The sequence below is a fragment of the Camelina sativa genome, chromosome 20, assembly GCF_000633955.1.
Source record: "Camelina sativa cultivar DH55 chromosome 20, Cs, whole genome shotgun sequence".
In the NCBI taxonomy this organism is placed as follows: Eukaryota; Viridiplantae; Streptophyta; class Magnoliopsida; order Brassicales; family Brassicaceae; genus Camelina; species Camelina sativa.
The window spans coordinates 23,445,065-23,464,409 of record NC_025704.1 but is presented as its reverse complement, the minus strand read 5'-3'; the positions used below and the strand labels follow the sequence as shown (position 1 = coordinate 23,464,409).

General features: G+C 33.9%; 1 protein-coding gene and 1 long non-coding RNA gene across 4 annotated transcripts; one reads left to right on the top strand and one right to left on the bottom strand.

Moving 5' to 3' along the window:
* LOC104771502 lies at positions 679-3,544 on the top strand. 2 transcript variants are annotated; one of them, XR_764844.2, is made up of 8 exons: positions 679-976; positions 1,174-1,473; positions 1,627-1,861; positions 1,951-2,136; positions 2,217-2,355; positions 2,663-2,758; positions 2,860-2,888; positions 2,971-3,544. It is a non-coding gene; the product is annotated as an uncharacterized LOC104771502 (long non-coding RNA). The 2 variants fall into 2 exon arrangements; XR_764843.2 differs by having other exon boundaries at positions 1,174-1,861.
* Positions 5,174-9,167, bottom strand: LOC104771501 (actin-related protein 9-like). 2 transcript variants are annotated; one of them, XM_010496029.2, is made up of 18 exons: positions 8,894-9,167; positions 8,633-8,760; positions 8,416-8,519; positions 8,260-8,319; positions 8,119-8,181; positions 7,865-7,970; positions 7,450-7,658; positions 7,247-7,367; positions 7,005-7,159; positions 6,872-6,922; positions 6,651-6,782; positions 6,485-6,574; positions 6,336-6,406; positions 6,082-6,251; positions 5,952-5,995; positions 5,772-5,821; positions 5,539-5,635; positions 5,174-5,464 (listed from the first exon to the last, which is right to left on the bottom strand). In XM_010496029.2, exons 2-18 carry the CDS (start codon positions 8,742-8,744, stop codon positions 5,321-5,323), a joined length of 1,779 nt encoding a protein of 592 aa, XP_010494331.1. In that variant the 5' UTR covers positions 8,745-8,760; positions 8,894-9,167; the 3' UTR covers positions 5,174-5,320. The 2 variants fall into 2 exon arrangements, with proteins under 2 accessions (XP_010494331.1, XP_010494332.1); XM_010496030.2 differs by having other exon boundaries at positions 5,321-5,464; positions 8,633-8,705; positions 8,788-9,166.

Here is a 19,345-nt window from a genome sequence, read left to right as displayed (position 1 = left end):
TAATAATAAAATAAATTATTACAAATTTACATAAATAAAAATGTTCAGCCCGCGGTATACCGCGGGTTAGTACCTAGTTTTTATTAAAGACTCTTTAAGTTCTTTTGAGAATGGAATTTGTTTTTATCCTTAAATCACAAAATATGAAAAGAAGAAAAATTGTTTTATCCCTAGAGATCATCAAACTCAAAATATCTGGAAATCAATTTAAGGGGTATTTTTGAAAATGAACACTATAAAAGAGTATTTTTGAAAAGTGACATAGGAAAAATGGTATTTTGGAAATCGCCTTTCAATTAATCACATCCATAATTTCAATATACATAATTCATGTTGTTGCTGCTTTTCTAAACATATTTAAAAATTAGAAATTATTAGAATGTAAAAATATATAAATCACAAAGTTTGTTTGGGTGATTCTTATATAAAACTTTAGTTTGGGTGATTCTTATATAAAACTTTAATTTGGGTGATTCTTATATAAAAAATTATAAAAAATATTCACGTTTTTTAAATTAATTATAGTATCAAATATTTCCTTTGTCCCAATATATATATATATATATCTAATATAATAAAGTACCCCTCTAAAACAGCTTACCTATCTGACACGTGGCACATGTGATTTTTTCCTTTATCTCATCTTTAAGTAAATTGTTAATGGGCCAAACAAATTTGTCGACTTCCCAAATAAAAAAAAACCCACGGAATCTATGAATCTCGTCTTCTCCTCTTCCACGTCTCTTTCTCTTCCCCACCCCTCCCCCTATCTTACTACGCCGCAATCTCATTCCATGGAGATTCTCGCAAAAATTCTAAAGCTTCGGATCCTGGATCGGCATCTGGAGGCCTGGAACTTGGATCCTCTGATCCACATGCTATGGATGCGGATTTGGATTATCTGACCTAACGCGAGATTTCGAATCAGACGAAGTGAATCTCGACGTCTCAATTCCATAGCATAGGGAAAAATGAGGTAATATTCTCTGATTTTGGGTCGATTTTGAATAGAGGGAATAGAGTTATGCAAGTATGTGGCGTAGGGTTTTGTTTAATTTGTAGTTCCGATGGAGAGATTGTATGGAGCAAATTGTTTTTACGGTTCAATTTTTATATGCATGCTATCTGTTCGATTAAATTCCTAAATGTGTTTTCATTTCTTTTAATTTGTAGTTCCGATGCTAAGGATAGCGTGGCTGATAAATCAAGTCAACACGTTTCTCATAAGACAGTTATTTGTGATATGGAACTGTTGAGTTTGATGAAGAGAATCTGATTGAATGTAAAGTCACTGGCTTTGGTGATGAAGAGGAGGAGAAAGCTGATGATTACCGAGATACAGCTGTTAGTTCGGATATTGAAACAGAGCAATACGAAAGGTGTAGTGGCGAGCTAAAGCTAAAACAAGTGTTTGACACTTTGGAAGAGTTTAAAGATGCTATGGTGGATTATGTGTTGCATGAAGGATGAAAGGTAAATTATTATCTCTCAGGTAAATTTCTCGCCACTATTGCTTCGAACCCTTCAAAGTATCTGAAAAAGTTGTATTTTCGTTTCGGCCGTGTTTCTCTCTTTCTCGGGTCGGTGATTTGACCGTGTCAATCGATCTCTCCGACGGTGATGAAGAAGGCTACTCCGGAGGTTTCTATGAATAGAACATGTGTCTTTTGGGGCATCAATGTTTCCGGTTCCTCTGGCTTTGATCCAGCTCGGGTCCGTCAGTGCATTAAACGGTTGCTGAAGAATTATGGCCACGATGGTCCTCTCACCATTCAGGCCGTTGGCTTACTAACAGACGTCCATGATGACATCCTTCGAGCTTTCTCTTCCTCTGGAATCATTCTCCATTATGCCCCCTACGGTTAGTAGTATCTTCTCATTCCTCATACCTTCCTAATGAATAGAGATTTCTCAAGTCTTTAATTAGTTTCTTTTCTTTTGGATCTGCAGGTACTTCAAACATCGTGTCCCTAATGTTTCGGTGCATGTACTATTATCCAACCCCAGCTAATATTTTGGGGATATGCTATCCAGAAGCCTTCATTCCACCTCATAGTGGATTCAACCTTTTAAGGTCGTTTCTGTATTCTTCTCCTCAAAAAGACGCCACCAGCTGGATTAACTTAATTCTGGAAGGTCTGTGTGTTTAATTTTGGTCCTCTCCTCTCTCTCTGTGGTACGTTGTTAATATTCAGCTACTTTTTATCTTCCTGCAGTGTCACTTAAGGAGGAGTATACGTGTCCTGAAACAGATGAATCTGCCAGCTGGTTTTGCATAATATGCGATGAACACCCCCTGGCCAAGGCTTTGAATCTTTCACCAGTCATCTCTCTTCCCCAGAACATGTACTTACGGTAATTAAGCATCCAAGCCATTTTTTTTTTGAGTCCGACACTTCTAGAAAAGTGTGCGATGAAAGGAGACTGCCAATGGAGAATTTATTGTTCTCGAGGAACCGGTTGGGAAGTGGATGATAAAAGCGTATCACGAAGAGTGTGAAAGGAACAGATATAGCAAGCTGTAATTGCTAGGCTGTTTCTCTTTTCACCGTTTAGGGAGGAATCCGTCCATCAGAACAAAAGCTGCAATATTTTGTGCCTTGAAATTGGTTCTACTTGATTAATTAACTGATCCTAATTGCAAATCCACTTTCGAATGCAGTGCCTTCCAAATACCATTGATGTGGGTACAAACAATGAGAAGTTGTTGAATGATGAATTCTACATCGGCCTAAAACAACGAAGGAGAACTGGCCAGGTATACTAATCTCTTTCATGTTGTCTCTTTCTCTTTTTATAACTAATGCAGTGGTTTTTGTTTTCAAAAACTGACAAGTCTGTTTGCTTATGTGATTTCAGGAATTGGCAGATTTCCGACAACTTTGTGGGTATGACATTGTTTCTTTTTTTATTATATTCATTAGATCTTTTAACGAATGATTAACTGGGAGTGTTTGCTCCACCTTACAGCCATTAATAGACGAGATTTTGGGGCCACCGCTCGCACTGCCGTCAGCAAAAACCACCGTAGAGATCTCGCTGAAGACAGCTTTAAGCTCGTCGGAGATAGAGCCGCAGCGGGCAGCCATCATTGTGTAGGCGGAGTTGATTGATGCCAGAGAAAAGATGAAGTTAAGAGTTTCTTGCTTTTGAAGCTATTACTTCATCCGTAAGGACCAAATCTTCGTCGTTTCGCTTCTTTATTGCTTCTCACAGATCAATTTTGACGAAGAGGAACTTGGGATTGCTTGTGTTTGTTTCGGTTCTGGATTAATCTTTAGGAGAGAAGGATCTGCTGTTTTTGACGATATGCTAAGTTTTTGTGTATTCATATCTTTGGATTCATCCTTGAACCAAAGGTCATCTTAGGATTCATCCTTAAAACAAATGTCATCTTTGGAATCATCCCCGAACCAATGAACTTCCTACTTCGAATTTTCCGTCGAGTTCTTATGAGCTATCATGTGTGTGCAGATGTATGTATATATATATATATACACATTTAGAAGATATAAGATAGGACTAGCCGACTAGGGTTTTGCGATTCTCGACCTGATCGATAATGTTTACTTTTGAAACAAAACAACGTGCCGTTTTTACCCAAGTGACGTGACAATATGATTTATATTTAAATGTTTTATTTTTTTTACAAAACAACATGAAATGTATGTGTGTCACACTGAGAATATCTTTATTTTTTTTTCCCACCGAGAATATCTTCATCTCAGTTATTCATTTAATCAAACACAAGACACGAAACTGATATAAAAGTCAGATATTTGAGAGGCGAAACTGATATACCTGGACAACCTAAGAGGCGAAAGTAATATAAATTTATCTTGCAATCACAAGTTCTTATTTCTCATGTAGTTCTTATTTCTCATGCATTACTACATGATGGTTATACCATAATTTGTAGGAACGAGAACATACTTATTTAATACTACCCAATCATAAATTGTAATTTAGAAAAAGACTAAAATAACCATATAAATTACAATACAGCAAAATATAACCCTCATCAAATATATTGCATTATTTGAAATAATAAATCAAGAAAATGTAAAATGCAAAAAAAAACTAAAGAAAAATATAAAAAAGCCTTCTCTAAAATTACATATTAAAAAGACTTCTCTAAAATTACATATTAGAAAGACTATTTGTAAATATGTTATCCAAGAAAATTTAAAACCAACTACAATAAATACACACTGTAAAATAAATAACCATAATTTAACATATATAATACTACTAATATTAATATAACCCACGCAACGCGTGGGATTTTTCCTAGTATATAATGTTTTAGGCTTTCTGTTTGTTCCATTCTATAAGATTTTTTTTCAAGTTTTTATGCACTATTTAAAAAAAATAGTTTATGATATTTTCTACAGTATTCTTTTTTATTGGTTAAATTTTCATATATGATAAAATATGTTATTTATTAATTTTTTGTGTGTTTAATCCAAAAATCTTATAAAATGTGACAGATGGAATATTAAAATGGAAACACAAGCTTCCAAAACAGAAATAAGCTTCCAATAAATTTCTAAAACGAATATTTCAAAATTTTCTAAGAATTTACGATTTTCATTCTAGACTTCTAGTTATGAAACCGACCTCGGATGATACAAACTCTTAATTAATCTCTCCATTCCACCACACAATCCAATCCAAAACTTCAGATCATGAGTTGATAAAATATAAAGTACAATATATCAAAAATAATAATGTTTTATAAATTGAGAATTGGAGGGTCGGCCGAGCGAGCCAACCCTATGGGTTTTTCCAGAAATAATGTCGGCCATATGTCTTGATTTTGCCATACAGCACTCACCCTTTTAACTCAGGCTGAGCGTGGCATAAATAGCCATCCGACCCTTTTTAATTTTTAACGTCAAGGCCCATCTTCTTTATATAACCCCTTCTCTTCCCTCCCTCTCTCTCGTGTTCCCGATGTGGGACAAAAAAACTACAAAGTTCTTATTCAATTTTTTAACACTTTTTTTTGTTCAATTTTTTTACACTATTTTAAGGTATTTCTCTTAAATATATTAATTTACTGATAATTTTATGTGCTATATTATATTAATCATAGAAATATGTGACAGAATGTGAGAAAAGGTTGATTCATAAATAAATAACTTGTAATTTTAATACATCATAAACCAAATATTGTAGCAAATTAATTTTGACTATGATATAAAATTATCTGGTCTGAATTAGGAGTTTAGGACAATTAAAAACTAAACAATATCAAATACTCCACAAAAGTTATTCTGAGCTAAGAAAGCAGAGAAAGCTTAAGCATATACACACTCTAGGGGTTGATGAAGTACATTGCTTGACCTTCAATGTAAAAAGAGTCTTTGTACTTCTTTGTACTGCCTTTATGAATCCCATTTTCCATCCATTCCTGTCTCTCAATCCAAGCTTCTCTTCCAAAGTCCAGAATTCCCAATATCTGTTTCCAAAATTCCTTTCAGTGCCATGCCCAAAGTCAAGAATAGTTAAGTTGCAAAGAAAAGCAATACGTACCGCTCCGCCTTTCCAAGTTACGAAAGTTGGGTCCGTTCTTGACGGCAGAACCTCCACAGTGTTGATAGCTTCAGTTGGAGGTATTGTGCGGAGAACCCTGCAGTGTACAAATGGAGAGAGGGACACAAACATTACTTCAAAAGGTACGGTTCGGTGTGTGCATAGAAGAAAGAACATTGTGCCTTCTTCTGGATGTTTAGAAAACAGAATTTTTGGTTAAGAAACGAACAAACCTTTCTTCCACAGCTCGTACAAGACCTTTAGTCGAACCAACACCACCAATCTGAGAAGCCACAAGAGAGAGGTAACCAAAACAACATCTTCAGGTATGAACAGTTACAGGTAGCACATGGTTTTAAGGGAATACATGGCGAAAACTTGAGTGTGTAAAGAAAAAGGTTTTCAGGATCTACCAATTGAATACTGGAGAAAAGCTTTCGCCTAAGGTCTATGCGTCCTAAAAGCCAGGAAAAAAAAAAGGAAAAGGTTTCTGTTAGGTGTTGACTTATTATGTAAAGCAGGAGAGTGCATCACAACATATACCAGCAGAGAGGATGCTGCTTGTAATGGCTTCAGCGAGACCAATCTTCTCTTCTTTCTTAGGTTTCGAAGGGGAAACTGCAAAACTATCCCACATTGGTAATCCCATATTACCACCACCTCCAAAGTCCATGTTCCACGTGTCCTCCAACATATTCTCGTAGTCTTGGAACCTAAACAATAAGCAAATGTTTAACATGAGTTCTCTCGGTCCCAAACTAAACCGAAGTAAAGGATAAGAGAAGATTAACTCTGACCATTCACGTGGTGGCTGAGGAAACACTTCAGGGACCAGAAGGTTAGGATAAAACAGACCCATTGGCGGAACCTGAAAGGAACAAAGGAAAAGCTTTTCAAGACTAAGAAGCATTAACAAAATAGTGACTTGATCTTGTTTTTTGTTTACATTAAGTGAGGTGAGAGTTGTTTTGTGAGGCATAGCTGGCATGCCGTCCTCATAAGAATGAACTGTTGCAGCAGCTTCCACTTCTCCTTCCTGTGAATGGAAAAAGTATCTTAGTTTCAACATCCCTTATCAAAAGAATAAAACCACGAAGATAAATCCAACTAACTCTTATATCACAATATGACTCCTTAAGTTGATTAAGCATCAGCATATCGATTGGCTTTGCCAAAACATCTGTTCGGATTTGTGGCCACTTTTGGTAATGCCGCTGAATCCATAAAAGGCATCTACATATATCCTGAAAATTTTATATTTAGATGAAGAACTTTTAGTATGCAATGTAGGACAAGAGAAAATAAAACAGAGAAATGATACATATATTCTTACCTCTCCTCCAAAAGGTAAAATCTTTTCAGTATTTGGCAATGAGACTCCATCCTACAAACCAAATAAAATGAACCAGAGAATATCAAACAGTTATAATAACAGAAAAAGATGTTTTCTCGTATTCTGATAATACCTCGATACAAACAACTGTACTCGTCTGGGCTCCCATATTCACAATACAAGCTGTTGACAAACCATTCCCAAAAACAGCGGATAGACCTTCTTGGTGGACAACTGCTGAGTTAAAGCGCAGCCCTCCCAACACAATAGTTAGCATTTCCTTTATTTCTGATAATACCATGAAGCCAAATTAGAATAATAGTTCACATCGGAACTGAGGAAAAAAAAAGGCTGCAGTAGGCATAACAAGTTTACCGCGGCTGTCAAATGTTTCCGGGACAACAAGAACAGCATGAAAAGAGAATCTCTCACTGTGTGAAATATGCAATTTTTCTAGTAAAACCCAGTCCAAGATAGCGGTTAAGTCCTCGCAAACCTGAAAAAAATAGAAGTACCAATAAGAAGCCAAAAAATCCCTTCTACAAAGACAGATGGAAGATATATTCGAACTAACGCACCTGTTGTGCTGAATAATGTGGCGAAACATTGAAGTGACCTCTCCGAATAGGATGGCGTATGCAATATGGCTCGTTTGGCGATATTGTCATAGCTTCTTCACCAAAAATCGTCTTCCTGTACTTGCGCTTACTCTCACTAGCATCTTTAGTATCAGTAACATCAGGAGCAGCTTTAGTTGCGCTGGCCTCACCTTTATCAGCAGAAGTTTCTGCAAAATTGGTGTATATAAGTAACATAAACATTGACACCCAGCTTATATGTATTCTAGAGAAATACCATTCCAGTATAATCTACTCAACTGTATGTAGCAGATACAAATCCTAATAATGTCAACCAAAGAAAATATCATAGTGTACCAAGCGAGTAAGACAGGGAGGGAAACTGAAGCACAAGAATAATAAATTAGAATTACACCTGATGCGACAGGAGAAATCTGCACGTCCTCATACACATCAGTCCAAGGAAAGACTGTATCTTTCTTTGTAGTGCTCGGTTTATTGAACCCATCTATTCTTCCCATCTGCAATAGACTTTCAAAGGTTTATAAGCAAGAACAATCAGTTTTTCACACATTACTCAAAATTCCAAATCAAAACCTCCCTCAAGTGAATAATTTGTAACAAACATTCAAGCAAAAACACTTACCATCACCAAACTATTCAACTTACCTTGCGTGATGCAGAGCCAGAAGAACTTTCATCCAGATACGGTATCTTCAACAGCGATGCCGCCTTTCAGTAAGAAACCAAAAGAAATCAATCAACAAAGTGACAGAAGCAGCAAAGTGGAAACCAAATAGTTTTTCTTACAGTATTGTAAGCTCTCTCACGGTCAACATGTTGATTCGTCGTGACCTGAGTGTTAAGCATCTGGGATTTTACAAAGAAGACACCATTCAAAATTAATCAATCAGAAAAAACTAAAGGAATACAAAAAGTAAAGTGAAAACCAAAATTCACAAAAACCTGATCAACAACATATGGTTTCCCTGTGTTGTATCTAGCAATACAATTAGGGACATTGAAAGGCTTCTCATCCCTAGCCAACCCAATTCTTACATACGCAGAGCCTAATCAAAACCAGCACCAATCAGAATTTGGGCTACCATAACACAATTCTAATAAACCCTAGATAGAGCTCAAAAACCCTAAATTCGAGGAGAAGAAGGAAGCAAGCAAGAACCTGGGTTGATGACAACGAGATTTGATCCTCGTTCGGATAAAATCTGAGTCGGAGCAACAGATTTCAAGTAATCCTGCAACGAGATTTGAGATTTTGATTTTCGGGTTGCCATGAGAAATGGTGTGTACCTGGAAAAGGGGAAAAAAAGACAATACCATTGGAAGCGCAATTTCGTTTGCTAAGGTTCTTCGCTACAGCAACTGTAGAATTAGGGTTTTGTGATACAGATGACAAGAGCTTCAGATTCAGAGAATAGCAAACCTTAAATAGTTTAAGAAGTTGATTTGAGATTGTGTGGTCTAGGAAGACGAAGCAAAGAAGTGAGCGGGTAACACTAATTTAGTCCTTTTTAAAACTGAGAAAATCTGCAATCCGCGGGCCCGCTTCACCGTAGCTTTGGAAATTTTATCGGAAGTCCGCTTTCCGCTTCTTTAAATAAGATCGAAAATTCTTGAAAGTTGGTCGGTGTGGCGCTTCTGGAAATTTTATTTTTAAAATTTGTTGAAATCTTTTTGTTTATGTTCCAGAACTATTTACGCTTTCATAAAGTAAAAGTGTGTGATGAAAAAGATGAACAAATAAGATAAGAGTTAGGTTCGAAGATTTTTTTCCATAAGAACTTTAAAGCCAACATAGTAATTTATCTTCGTATTCGTGTGGCTAAGATAATATTTGTGTGGATACTAATCTTCGTATTTTATCTTTACTGATTCTTAAATTAAAAGGTGTGATGAGAACAAATGAATTTTGGTTTCATAATCTTTTAGTCCTATTGGAAGTTATGAGTCTAGAAAGCCCACAATTTGTGGGCTTCTTCGTCAACAATTTGTGGGTCACTTCATTGTAGTCTTGGAAATTTTGTCAGAAGTCTGTTTTCCGCTTCTTAAATGAAGTCAAAATCTTGTTGTTGTGACACTTCTAGAAATTTTACTTTTAAAACTCGTTAGAATCTTATATTTGTGGTTGGGAATTTGCGCTTTTACAAAGTGCAGTGGAAACTATTAAGGTAAGAGTTCGATTCAATACTTTTTTCTATAACGACCTCAAAACTACTATAGTGATTTAGTGATTGTGTGGATACCAAACTTTGTACATTAACTTTAATTATTCTTGATTTTTAAAAGTGCGGTCAGGATATTGAACAGTTAAAAACTTAAAATAGAGTCATTTTAGGTATTTTTCTTAACTAAAGTCTCAAACTATTTTTTATTATAAAATTAGGTTTCAGTTCGAACTAATGAATATTAGTTATCATTCAATAATTTTTTTCCCCACTCTATGAAGTAACATAAGTCGCTAGTTAGCCTATTATATGTCCATTTCAAACCGGCAAAACACCATAAAAGTGATTTTTGAATTAAAAGCAAACAACAATGTTATATAACTAAGTTTATTGAATTTTCTTTAAAAATAACTCTATTATTCACACATACATAATTTTTTGATGTATAAACTGAAATTTATAAATATGTCTTTAGTTTACATTTCAAAGCGGAGGTCTGCTTTCCGTTTCTTAAATAAGATCAAAAATTCTTAAAGGCTCTTGAAAGTTTGTCGATGTGGCGCTTCCGATAATTTGACTTTTGATAATTGTTGAAATCTTATGTTTATGTTCCAAAAATATTTATGTTTTTATAATGTAAAAGTATGCGGTGAAAAAATGAACAAATAAGATAAGAGTTAGATTCAGTTTTTTTCCCCATAAGAACCTTAAAGCTAACATAGTAATTTAGTATTTTGTATTTGTATTTTATCTTTACTAATTCTTGAATAAAAATGTGCGATGAGAAAATCTTATTATATAAAGCTTGGTTCTTAAAGTTAGTAACTCACCAGATAGTGACACGTGTTAGTTTTAACGATCAAAGATCAAAGTTAAAAACTCACCAGATCGTGACACGTGTCAGTTTTAACGATTAAATATCCTAATTAGTAACTCATCAGATTGTGACACGTGTCAATTTTAACGATCAGAAATCACATATCAAAGTTAGTAACTCATCAGATCGTGACACATGTCAATTTTAACGATCAGAAATCACATATCAAAGTTAGTAACTCATCAGATCGTGACACATGTCAATTTTAACGATCAGAAATCACAGTTTTCAAGCTTGGTAAAACGATGCATAAGAAGTTGATTTGAGATTGTGTGGTCTAGGAAGATGAAGCAAAGAAGTGAGCGGGTAACACTAATTTAGTCCTTTTTAAAACTGAGAAAATCTGCAATCCGCGGGCCCGCTTTGCCGTAGCTTTGGAAATTTTGTCGGAAATCCGCTTTCCGCTTCTTTAAATAAAATCGGAAATTCTTGAAAGTTCGTCGGTGTGGCGCTTCCGAAAATTTTACTTTTAAAATTTGTTGAAATATTTTGTTTATGTTCCGGAACTATTTAGGCTTTTATAAAGTAAAAGTGTGTGATAGAAAATATGAACAAATAAGATAAGAGTTAGGTTCGAAGATTTTTTTCCCATAAGAGCATTAAAGCTAACATAGTGATTTTATATTCGTATTCGTGTGGCTAAGATAATGTTTGTGTGGATACCAATCTTCGTATTTTATCTTTACTGATTCTTGAATTAAAAGGTGTGGTGAGAAAATAAACTGATAAAGATAAGATAGAGTTATACTTTATTTCATAATAAAATAACAAAATTAGGTTTCAGTTTGAATTGATGAATTTTGGTTTCATTGTCTTTTAGTCTTATTGGAAGTTATAAGTCTATAAAGCCCACAATTTCTGGGCCGCTTTGTCAACAATTTGTAGCTACTTCATCGTAGTCTTGAAATTTTGTCAGAAGTCTGCTTTCCGCTTCTTAAATGAGGTCGAAATCTTGTTTTTGTGACACTTCTAGAAATTTTACTTTTAAAACTCGTTATAATCTTATATTTGTGGTTTAGAATTTGCGCTTTTACAAAGTGCGGTGGAAACTATTAATGTAAGAATTAGATTCAAGAATTTTTTTCTATAATGACCTGAAAACTACTATAGTGATTGTCTAGATACCAAACTTTGTATATTAACTTTAATTATTCTTGATTTTTAAAAGTGTGGTCAGGATACTGAACAGTTAAAATAGAGTCATTTTGGGTATTTTTCTTAACTAAAATCTCAAAACTATTTTGTTTATAATAAAATTAGGTTTCAGTGCGGACTCATGAATATTAGTTATCGTTCATATAATTTTTTTTCCCACTCTACGAAGTAACTCAAAAAGCTCAAAAAGAAACATAATTCGCGAGTTAGCCTATTATATGTCCATTTCAAAGAGGCAAAACACCATAAAAGTGATTTTTGAATTAAAAACAAACAACAATATTATATAACTAAGTTTATTGATTTTTTTAAAAAATAACTATATTATTCACACATACATAATTTGTTGATGCATAAACTGAAATTTACGAATATATCTTTAGTTTACATTTTAAAGCGGAGGTCTTCTTTCCGTTTCTTTAAATAAGATCGTAAATTCTTAAAAGCTCTTAAAAGTTTGTCGGTGTGGCATTTTCGATAATTTGACTTGTAAAAATTGTTGAAATCTTATGTTCATGTTCCAGAAATATTTACGTTTTTATAATGTAAAAGTATGCAGCAAAAAAATGAACAGATAAGATAAGAGTTAGATTCAAAAAAAATTTCCATAAGAACCTTAAAGCTAACATAGTAATTTAGTATTAGTGTGGATAATAATCTTTGTATTTTATCTTTTCTAATTCTTGAATAAAAATGTGCGATGAGAAAATCAACTGATAAAGATAAGATAAAGTTATACTTTGTTTCATAATAAAATTACTAAATTAGGTTTTAGTTTGAATTGATGAATTTTGCTTTCATAATCTTTTAGTCTTATTTGAAGTTATAATTCTAGAATGCCCACAATTTGTGGGTCGTTTCATCGAAGTCTTGGAAATTTTGTCATAGGTCTGTTTTCCGTTTCTTAAATAAGGTCGAAATCTCGTTATTCCGACGCTTGCAGAAATTTTACTTTTAAGAAGCTGAATTGAGATTGTGTGGTCTAGGAAGATGAAACAAGAAGTGAGCGGGTAACACTAATTCCTTTTTAAAACTGAGAAAATCCGCAATCCGCGGGGCTGCTTTGCCGTACCTTTGGAAATTTTGTCGAAGATTCGCTATCTGCTTTTTTAAATAAGATAAAAAAAAAATTCTTAAAATCTTTTAAAATTGAGAATTTTATAGAATATGCCATGAACAATGACAAACATTCTAAGGGATGCCACTTTCAATTAAACATTTTCTAAAATGCCATAGGGTCCACTTTGATCTATTAAAATTGATAAAACTATCATTCTCCTATTTCTTTCTCATTTCTCTCCCTTCTATTTTCATTTCTCTCAACCTCTCTTCTTGTCTCTTCGTTCTTTCTTCGAAACAAATAAATTCTTTCAAAATCACCACCTCCATTTAACCCGCATGCCTCCGTCGTGGATGAGCAGAGTTTTTTGTTCGTTCCGGATAAGCTCCTCTCAAGGTTAAGTATGATATTTCTCAATTTTGAGTTTCTTCTGTTTGTTTCATTCTCTACACAATTTTAATGGACCTGATCTGATATCTGAACTGATTTTTTTTCTTCTGATGGACCAGATCTGATGGACTAAATATGCTTCCTTGAAGGCTGAGTATGATATTTTCAATAAGACCAGTACATGCGTTAGCAGGACTGCAGAGTGGAGAAAATGGTTTCATATTGAAGGACAAGTATCATCTACCAATCATATAATGTCCACTAAGAGAGCGAAAGACATATTTGGGATGGACAAGTGTGTCAACAAAGCGGATCTGGTCTACTAAAGATACCGAAGGACATAAACGTGGTAGAGAAAAACCTGTTCGGGCGTTTAATCTGGTCCACTGGAGGCAAGATAAGATCGGTATATTTATAATGGACCAGATCTAGTGGACTAAATATGCTTCCTTGAAGGCTGAGTATGATATTTTTCAATAAGACTAATACATGCGTCAGCAAGATTGCAGGGTGGAGAAAATGATTTCATATTGAAGGACAAATATCTTCTACCAATCATATATTGTCCACTAAGAGAGCGAAGGACATAATTGGAATGGACAAGTGTGTCAACAAAGCAGATCTGGTCTACTAAAGAGACCGAAAGACATAAACGTGGTGGACAAAAACCTGTTCGGGCGATTAATCTGGTCCACTGGAGGCACAATAAGATCGGTACATGAATCAGTAGACATGCAGGTAAACAAGTTGAGTCCAACCAAGTGAATCTGGTCCACTTAAGATATTGAAGGACAAATTTTGGATGGACTAATCTTGCAGGCGTTGGATCTGGTCTATCCGAGGTTCATGATGTGTGTGTCTAGTTTCACAAAATTTGTCTCTGTTTTAAAACGCATGTCACTTGGTATTCTCCCACCTGTGTTTTTCTCAGTTTTTTGGACAGGGGTAATTTAGTCTTCCCACTCCTTCACCTAACTAAAACTGGCATTTTTGAGAAGGATAATAAAAAATTGCATTCTTGATACATTTTTTGTGGAAAAATGGCATTTTTAGCCAAATTCCTTTTAAAAATTGTCGGTGTGGCGCTTCCGGAAATTTTACTTTTATAATTTGTTGAAATTTTACGTTTATGTTTCGGAAATGTTTACGCTTTTATAAAGTAAAAGTGTGCGGTGAAAAAATCATATACATAAAAGTAAGGTTTTGGTCTCTCCTTATTAGTTGATTTTCATTTAATGCTTTCTAATTTTTTATTATTTTTTATTTGCTTTCTAATTATTTAATTGCTTTAAAAAATATTTAAGACCCAATTAAAACAATAAATTTAACACACACATTAAAATAAAATTGTAACTGAAAATAAAATAAATTATTCATTAATCATATTCCACTACTCAGTTATATTCAAACACAATAAATTATTATTGTAACTCCATAATTATAAATGTAACTTCCATCAATTCTTATTAGATAATTCTCATTCTCTCATATTGGCATTCTTTTATTTTCTCATTTTCACATTCTCTCATTCTCTTCCACTTCTCTCATTCTATTCCACAATACCTCAAATTATCTTTCGTTTTTTTTTGTTTTTGATTTCTTATTTTTGTTGTATGGGTTACAAAAAAAACAAATGAAATATCATTGTAAATTTTTAATGGTAAGAGACTACATGATATATATTTTACATTGTTCTTATTTTTTAAAGATTCATCTCCATTATCTAATTTAGATTATCATCTTATAAGAAATTATTCTCTACTCCTCTCCCACCAATATCAAATGTTGTTATATCTCATATGTGTTGTAAGAGTTTCATTCTATATTTTAATTTAGAAAGTATTATATATATATATATATATATATATATTTAACATTGTTTTCAATTTCTATTTTATTTCTATAAAAATAAAATATTTTTTTTATATTTCTTGCCTTTCTAATCTATTCATATTTATTTTTAAATTTCCATAGTTAAATTTAAATTCACATATGTTTGTTTCAACAAAAAAAAATCAAGTTTATTTGAGAATTAGATGTTCCTATTCCTTTCAAACTATCAATGTGTAACATATTATACTTTTGAATCAAATTATGGGCCCACCAACACTCACTTTTAAATTAAATGGGTTTTAATTTCAGGAGTTGGAAAAGTATAAAAGTTTGTTTGTAACTCCCATAATAATACCATAGTAGTGTTTCCAATAAATTTAATTTAATATAGTAGAACATGTTAAAATGTATTAGTATGCACTTGATTGCACTTTTGTAACTCTCAAATAGTTACCTTTGATACATTAATTCTGTATTATCTATTAAAAAAAGACATATATCTCACTATAACTCTCATGGCCTCATATTTCAAATCTCACATAATTTTATAAATTCTACAATATCGTTAGTTTTCCTTGATTTAATTAATGATATCTTAACTTAATAAAAGTTTCAGTTTATTGTGAAGTGACCTTAGTGCAGTGGCAGGAGGTAAGTCCATTTGTAGAAGACACCATCACACCCGGGACCGAATCCCGGCTCCTACGAATGTAGGAATTTGGCTAATGGGCCGGCCAGTTGTGGCTTAATTGTTGACAAAAAAAAAAGTTTCAGTTTATTTGAATAGGATATACATGTAATATATGATATATATATACTTTGATTATTTTTTCTATATTAAACATTACCATTTCATATAAATCAAAGTCCATATACAATTAAAGACTTTAAGATAATAACCTAATAAAGTAGTTGCTGTTTTTTATTTTATTTTTATAAAAAATGTATTAGTCTAGTAATCTATAGTTAGACTCACTTAGTTATATATGTATGAAACACTGCAAAACTACTGTTTATTATTTTGTTTTTTTCTTAATTGAAATATTTTAAATCTCTTTTAAGCTATCATCATAAATAAATAAATAAAAATGCATAACTAACACCACAAAATAAATTTTATAATATCACAATGATTTTGAAATATGACTACAACTACAAAAATATATGGCATATGGCATGTAAGATACAATATAACTTAATTGCACTAAATATATTATCATCAAAAGAAAATTTGATTTCTTTACTTTATTTAAATTCATACTAAGGTATGTAGTCTTTAAATTTAGATGTACACCGAAAAAACAAAATAATAATAACATGTTAATTTATATTATTTTTTAAAATAGAATAGCGATTATGTAAGAACTCACGTGTAGCGTGAGCTAACACCTAGTTAAAAAATAAAAGAAGAGTTATATACGAAAATTTTGAATTAAAACACTAAATCACTATGTTAGCTTTAAAGTTAGTATGGAAAAAATTTTCCTATTACTTTTAGTTTAACATTTTTTTTGAGTTTATGGAATCAAAAGAAAAAAACGAAAAGTTTTTGAGAAAATTTTTTTCCATAAACTTGAAAAACACGAAAAGTTTGTGAGGAATTTTTTTTTTTGATTCCATAAACTGTGAAAAAATATCCTTATGAGTTTATTTTCTCCCCACACCTTTCGTTTTTTTTACTAATTCTTGAATTAAAAGGTGTGGGGAGAAAATAAACTCATAAAGATAAGATAGAGTTATACTTTGTTTTATAGTAAAATTACTAAATTAGGTTTGAGTTTGAACTGATGAAATTTGGTTTCAAAATCTTTTAGTCCTATTAGAAGTTATAATTCTACCAAAATTTGTGGGCTGCTTCGTCGTAGTCTTGGAAATTTTGTCAGAAGTCTGCTTTCCGCTTCTTATATGGGGTCAAAATCTCGTTGTTGTGAAGCTTCCAAAACTTTTACTTTATTCGTTGGAATCTTATATTTGTGGTTCGGAATTTGCGCTTTTACAAAGTGCGGTGGAAACTATTAGGATAAGAGTTAGATTCAAGATTTTTTTCTATAAAGATCTCCAAACTACAATAGTGATTTATAGTGTTTGTGTGGATATCAATCTTTGTATATTATCTTTAATTATTCATGATTTTAAAAGTGCGGTCAGGAAATTGAACAATTAAAATAGTCATTTTAGGTGTTTTTTCTTAACTAAAATCTCATAATTATTTTGTTTTATAATAAAATTAGGTTTCAGTTTGGACTAATGTTTTTTTGGTTATCATTCATAAATTTTTTGTCCCACTCTATGAAGTAACTCAAGAAGTCTAAAAAGAAACATAAGTCGCATAAGTCGCGAGTTAGCCTATTATATGTCCATTTCAAATGGGCAAAACACCGTTATAATGATTTTTGAATTAATAACAAACATCATTGTTATATAACTAAGTTTATTGAATTTTTTTTTTTTTTTTGACCTCAAAAACCCCATACTTTATTAAACTTGGTCAAGAAGGTTGGTTTCAAGTACCAACCACTCCGGAACCTGAGAGTTTACATGGGAGAAAAGCGAACCTCGTGTTTGAGCACCTTTTGCAAGGCGATCAGCACGGACATTAACAGTTCGAGGGATATGCGAAACAGAGAAATTCAAAATTTGTGATCTCAAAACAGAAAATCTATCTAACTCCGTTGAGAAACTTGGCCAATCATCAACCTCATCAACAATTTTAATAAGAGTCAAGCAGTCTGTCTCGAAATGCACCGAAGTCATACCCTGTTGAAGCACTGCATCCATTGCCCAGAGAAGAGCATCCAATTCCGAGTGGAGAGCCGAAAGATGTCGCTGCGTGTTCTTCAAGCCGTAGATCGGTGTTTGACTCATCAAAACAAAACCCAGACCAGCAAACTGGTCCTTTACCTCCCAAGAAGCATCAACCTGGCATCGAGTACTGTCCATCACTTGCTCCTCTTCCTCTTCGTCACCCTGTAGACTACCGTTGGAGTCCTCATAAGAAGCTACACACTGAGCGACTTTCCACTCCTTCGCCTCCGAGAGAGCTAGATTCAGTGTATCCATAGGCGAAATATCCTTGCCATTGAACAGTTTATCATTTCGGGATTTCCATATATACCATACTATCCAAGGGAAAACTTCTAGCTGCTCCTCTGTTGCTCCCTGCTCCTTTGCGCACCAGAAAAGATAGTCAAAATTTGCATAAATGGAGTTGCACGGGAAAACTCCCAGAGATATTGCAATGTTAGACAATGCCCAAACTTGTAGAGCCGGTGGACACATAAATAGTATATGATTAATGGATTCCTCTTCATCTCCACATCTGGGACAGGATCTATCAGTTCCACAGTGCCGCTCAACCAGTCTGTTATTAGCTGCAATACACCCTGAAATGGCCGGCCAAAGAAAATGTTTAAGTTTTCTTGATGTTTTTGTTTTCCATACCTGGCTCTTCAACTTGGTGATACTCGGTTCAAGGACTTCAAAATTGCCTTGCGTTGCAATGGCATAACCCGATTTAACGGTGTATTGGCCTGGTTTTGTAAAACTCCAAATATAATCATCAATCATAAAACGACTGCTAGGCTTTAGGCAAGTAATGAGAGGGATATCCCCCGAATCCACCAGGTTGTTCAACATGTCCATCTTCCATGTTTTTGACTCAAATTCAATCAAGTGATTAACATAGAGGTTTGGGTCCCTTGGAACGCCACAGTCTTTCGCTGGTCTCGCTGGAGTAGTGGGAACCCAGTTGTCTGTCCAGACGCGGGTATTAAAACCATATCGAATGTTTTTCCGGAGACCCTGCTGAAGGAGAGGTTTTGCTGCCATTATGCTACGCCATCCAAACGAAGGAGAGTTTGCTTTCACCACATCCATGGGATTTGAGTATCTAAAGTATCTACCTTTTAGAACACGGCATAGAAGAGAGTCTGGATATCTCAGTAGTCGCCATAGCTGTTTTGCAAGCAAAGCTAGGTTGAATTCCTTCAAGTCTCGGAACCCAAGTCCACCCTTTTCCATGGGGATGCTGATTTTGTCCCATGCCACCCAATGCAGACCCTTATTATTACTCTTCGTACTCCACCAGAATTTAGCTATCGCTCCTCGCAGCTTGTTGACAATATGTTTTGGCAATAGAAAGCAAGACATGACATAGGTTGGTAAAGCTTGAGCAACCGATTTAATGAGTACCTCTCTGCCACCCTTTGAAAGAAACTTCGCCGACCAGTAGTTTATCCTGGCATTTAATATGTCCTGTACAAAGGCAAAGACTTGTTGCTTCGATCCACAAATCGTTTCAGGGAGTCCTAAATAGGATCCCATACCACCTTCCTTGGAGATTCCTATCGCTCTTTTCAGCTCCGCTTTTAGATTCTGATTAACTCTGTTCCCGAA

Excerpts from the sequence above, each read along its gene's own strand:
- LOC104771501 (XM_010496029.2), bottom strand. The coding sequence starts at position 8,744 with ATGGCAACCCGAAAATCAAAATCTCAAATCTCGTTGCAGGATTACTTG. Across the intron at positions 8,182-8,259 it reads GTGAGAGAGCTTACAATACT|GCGGCATCGCTGTTGAAGAT; the intron begins GTAAGAAAAACT and ends TCTTACTGAAAG. Across the intron at positions 6,923-7,004 it reads GTACAGTTGTTTGTATCGAG|GATGGAGTCTCATTGCCAAA; the intron begins GTATTATCAGAA and ends TTTGGTTTGTAG.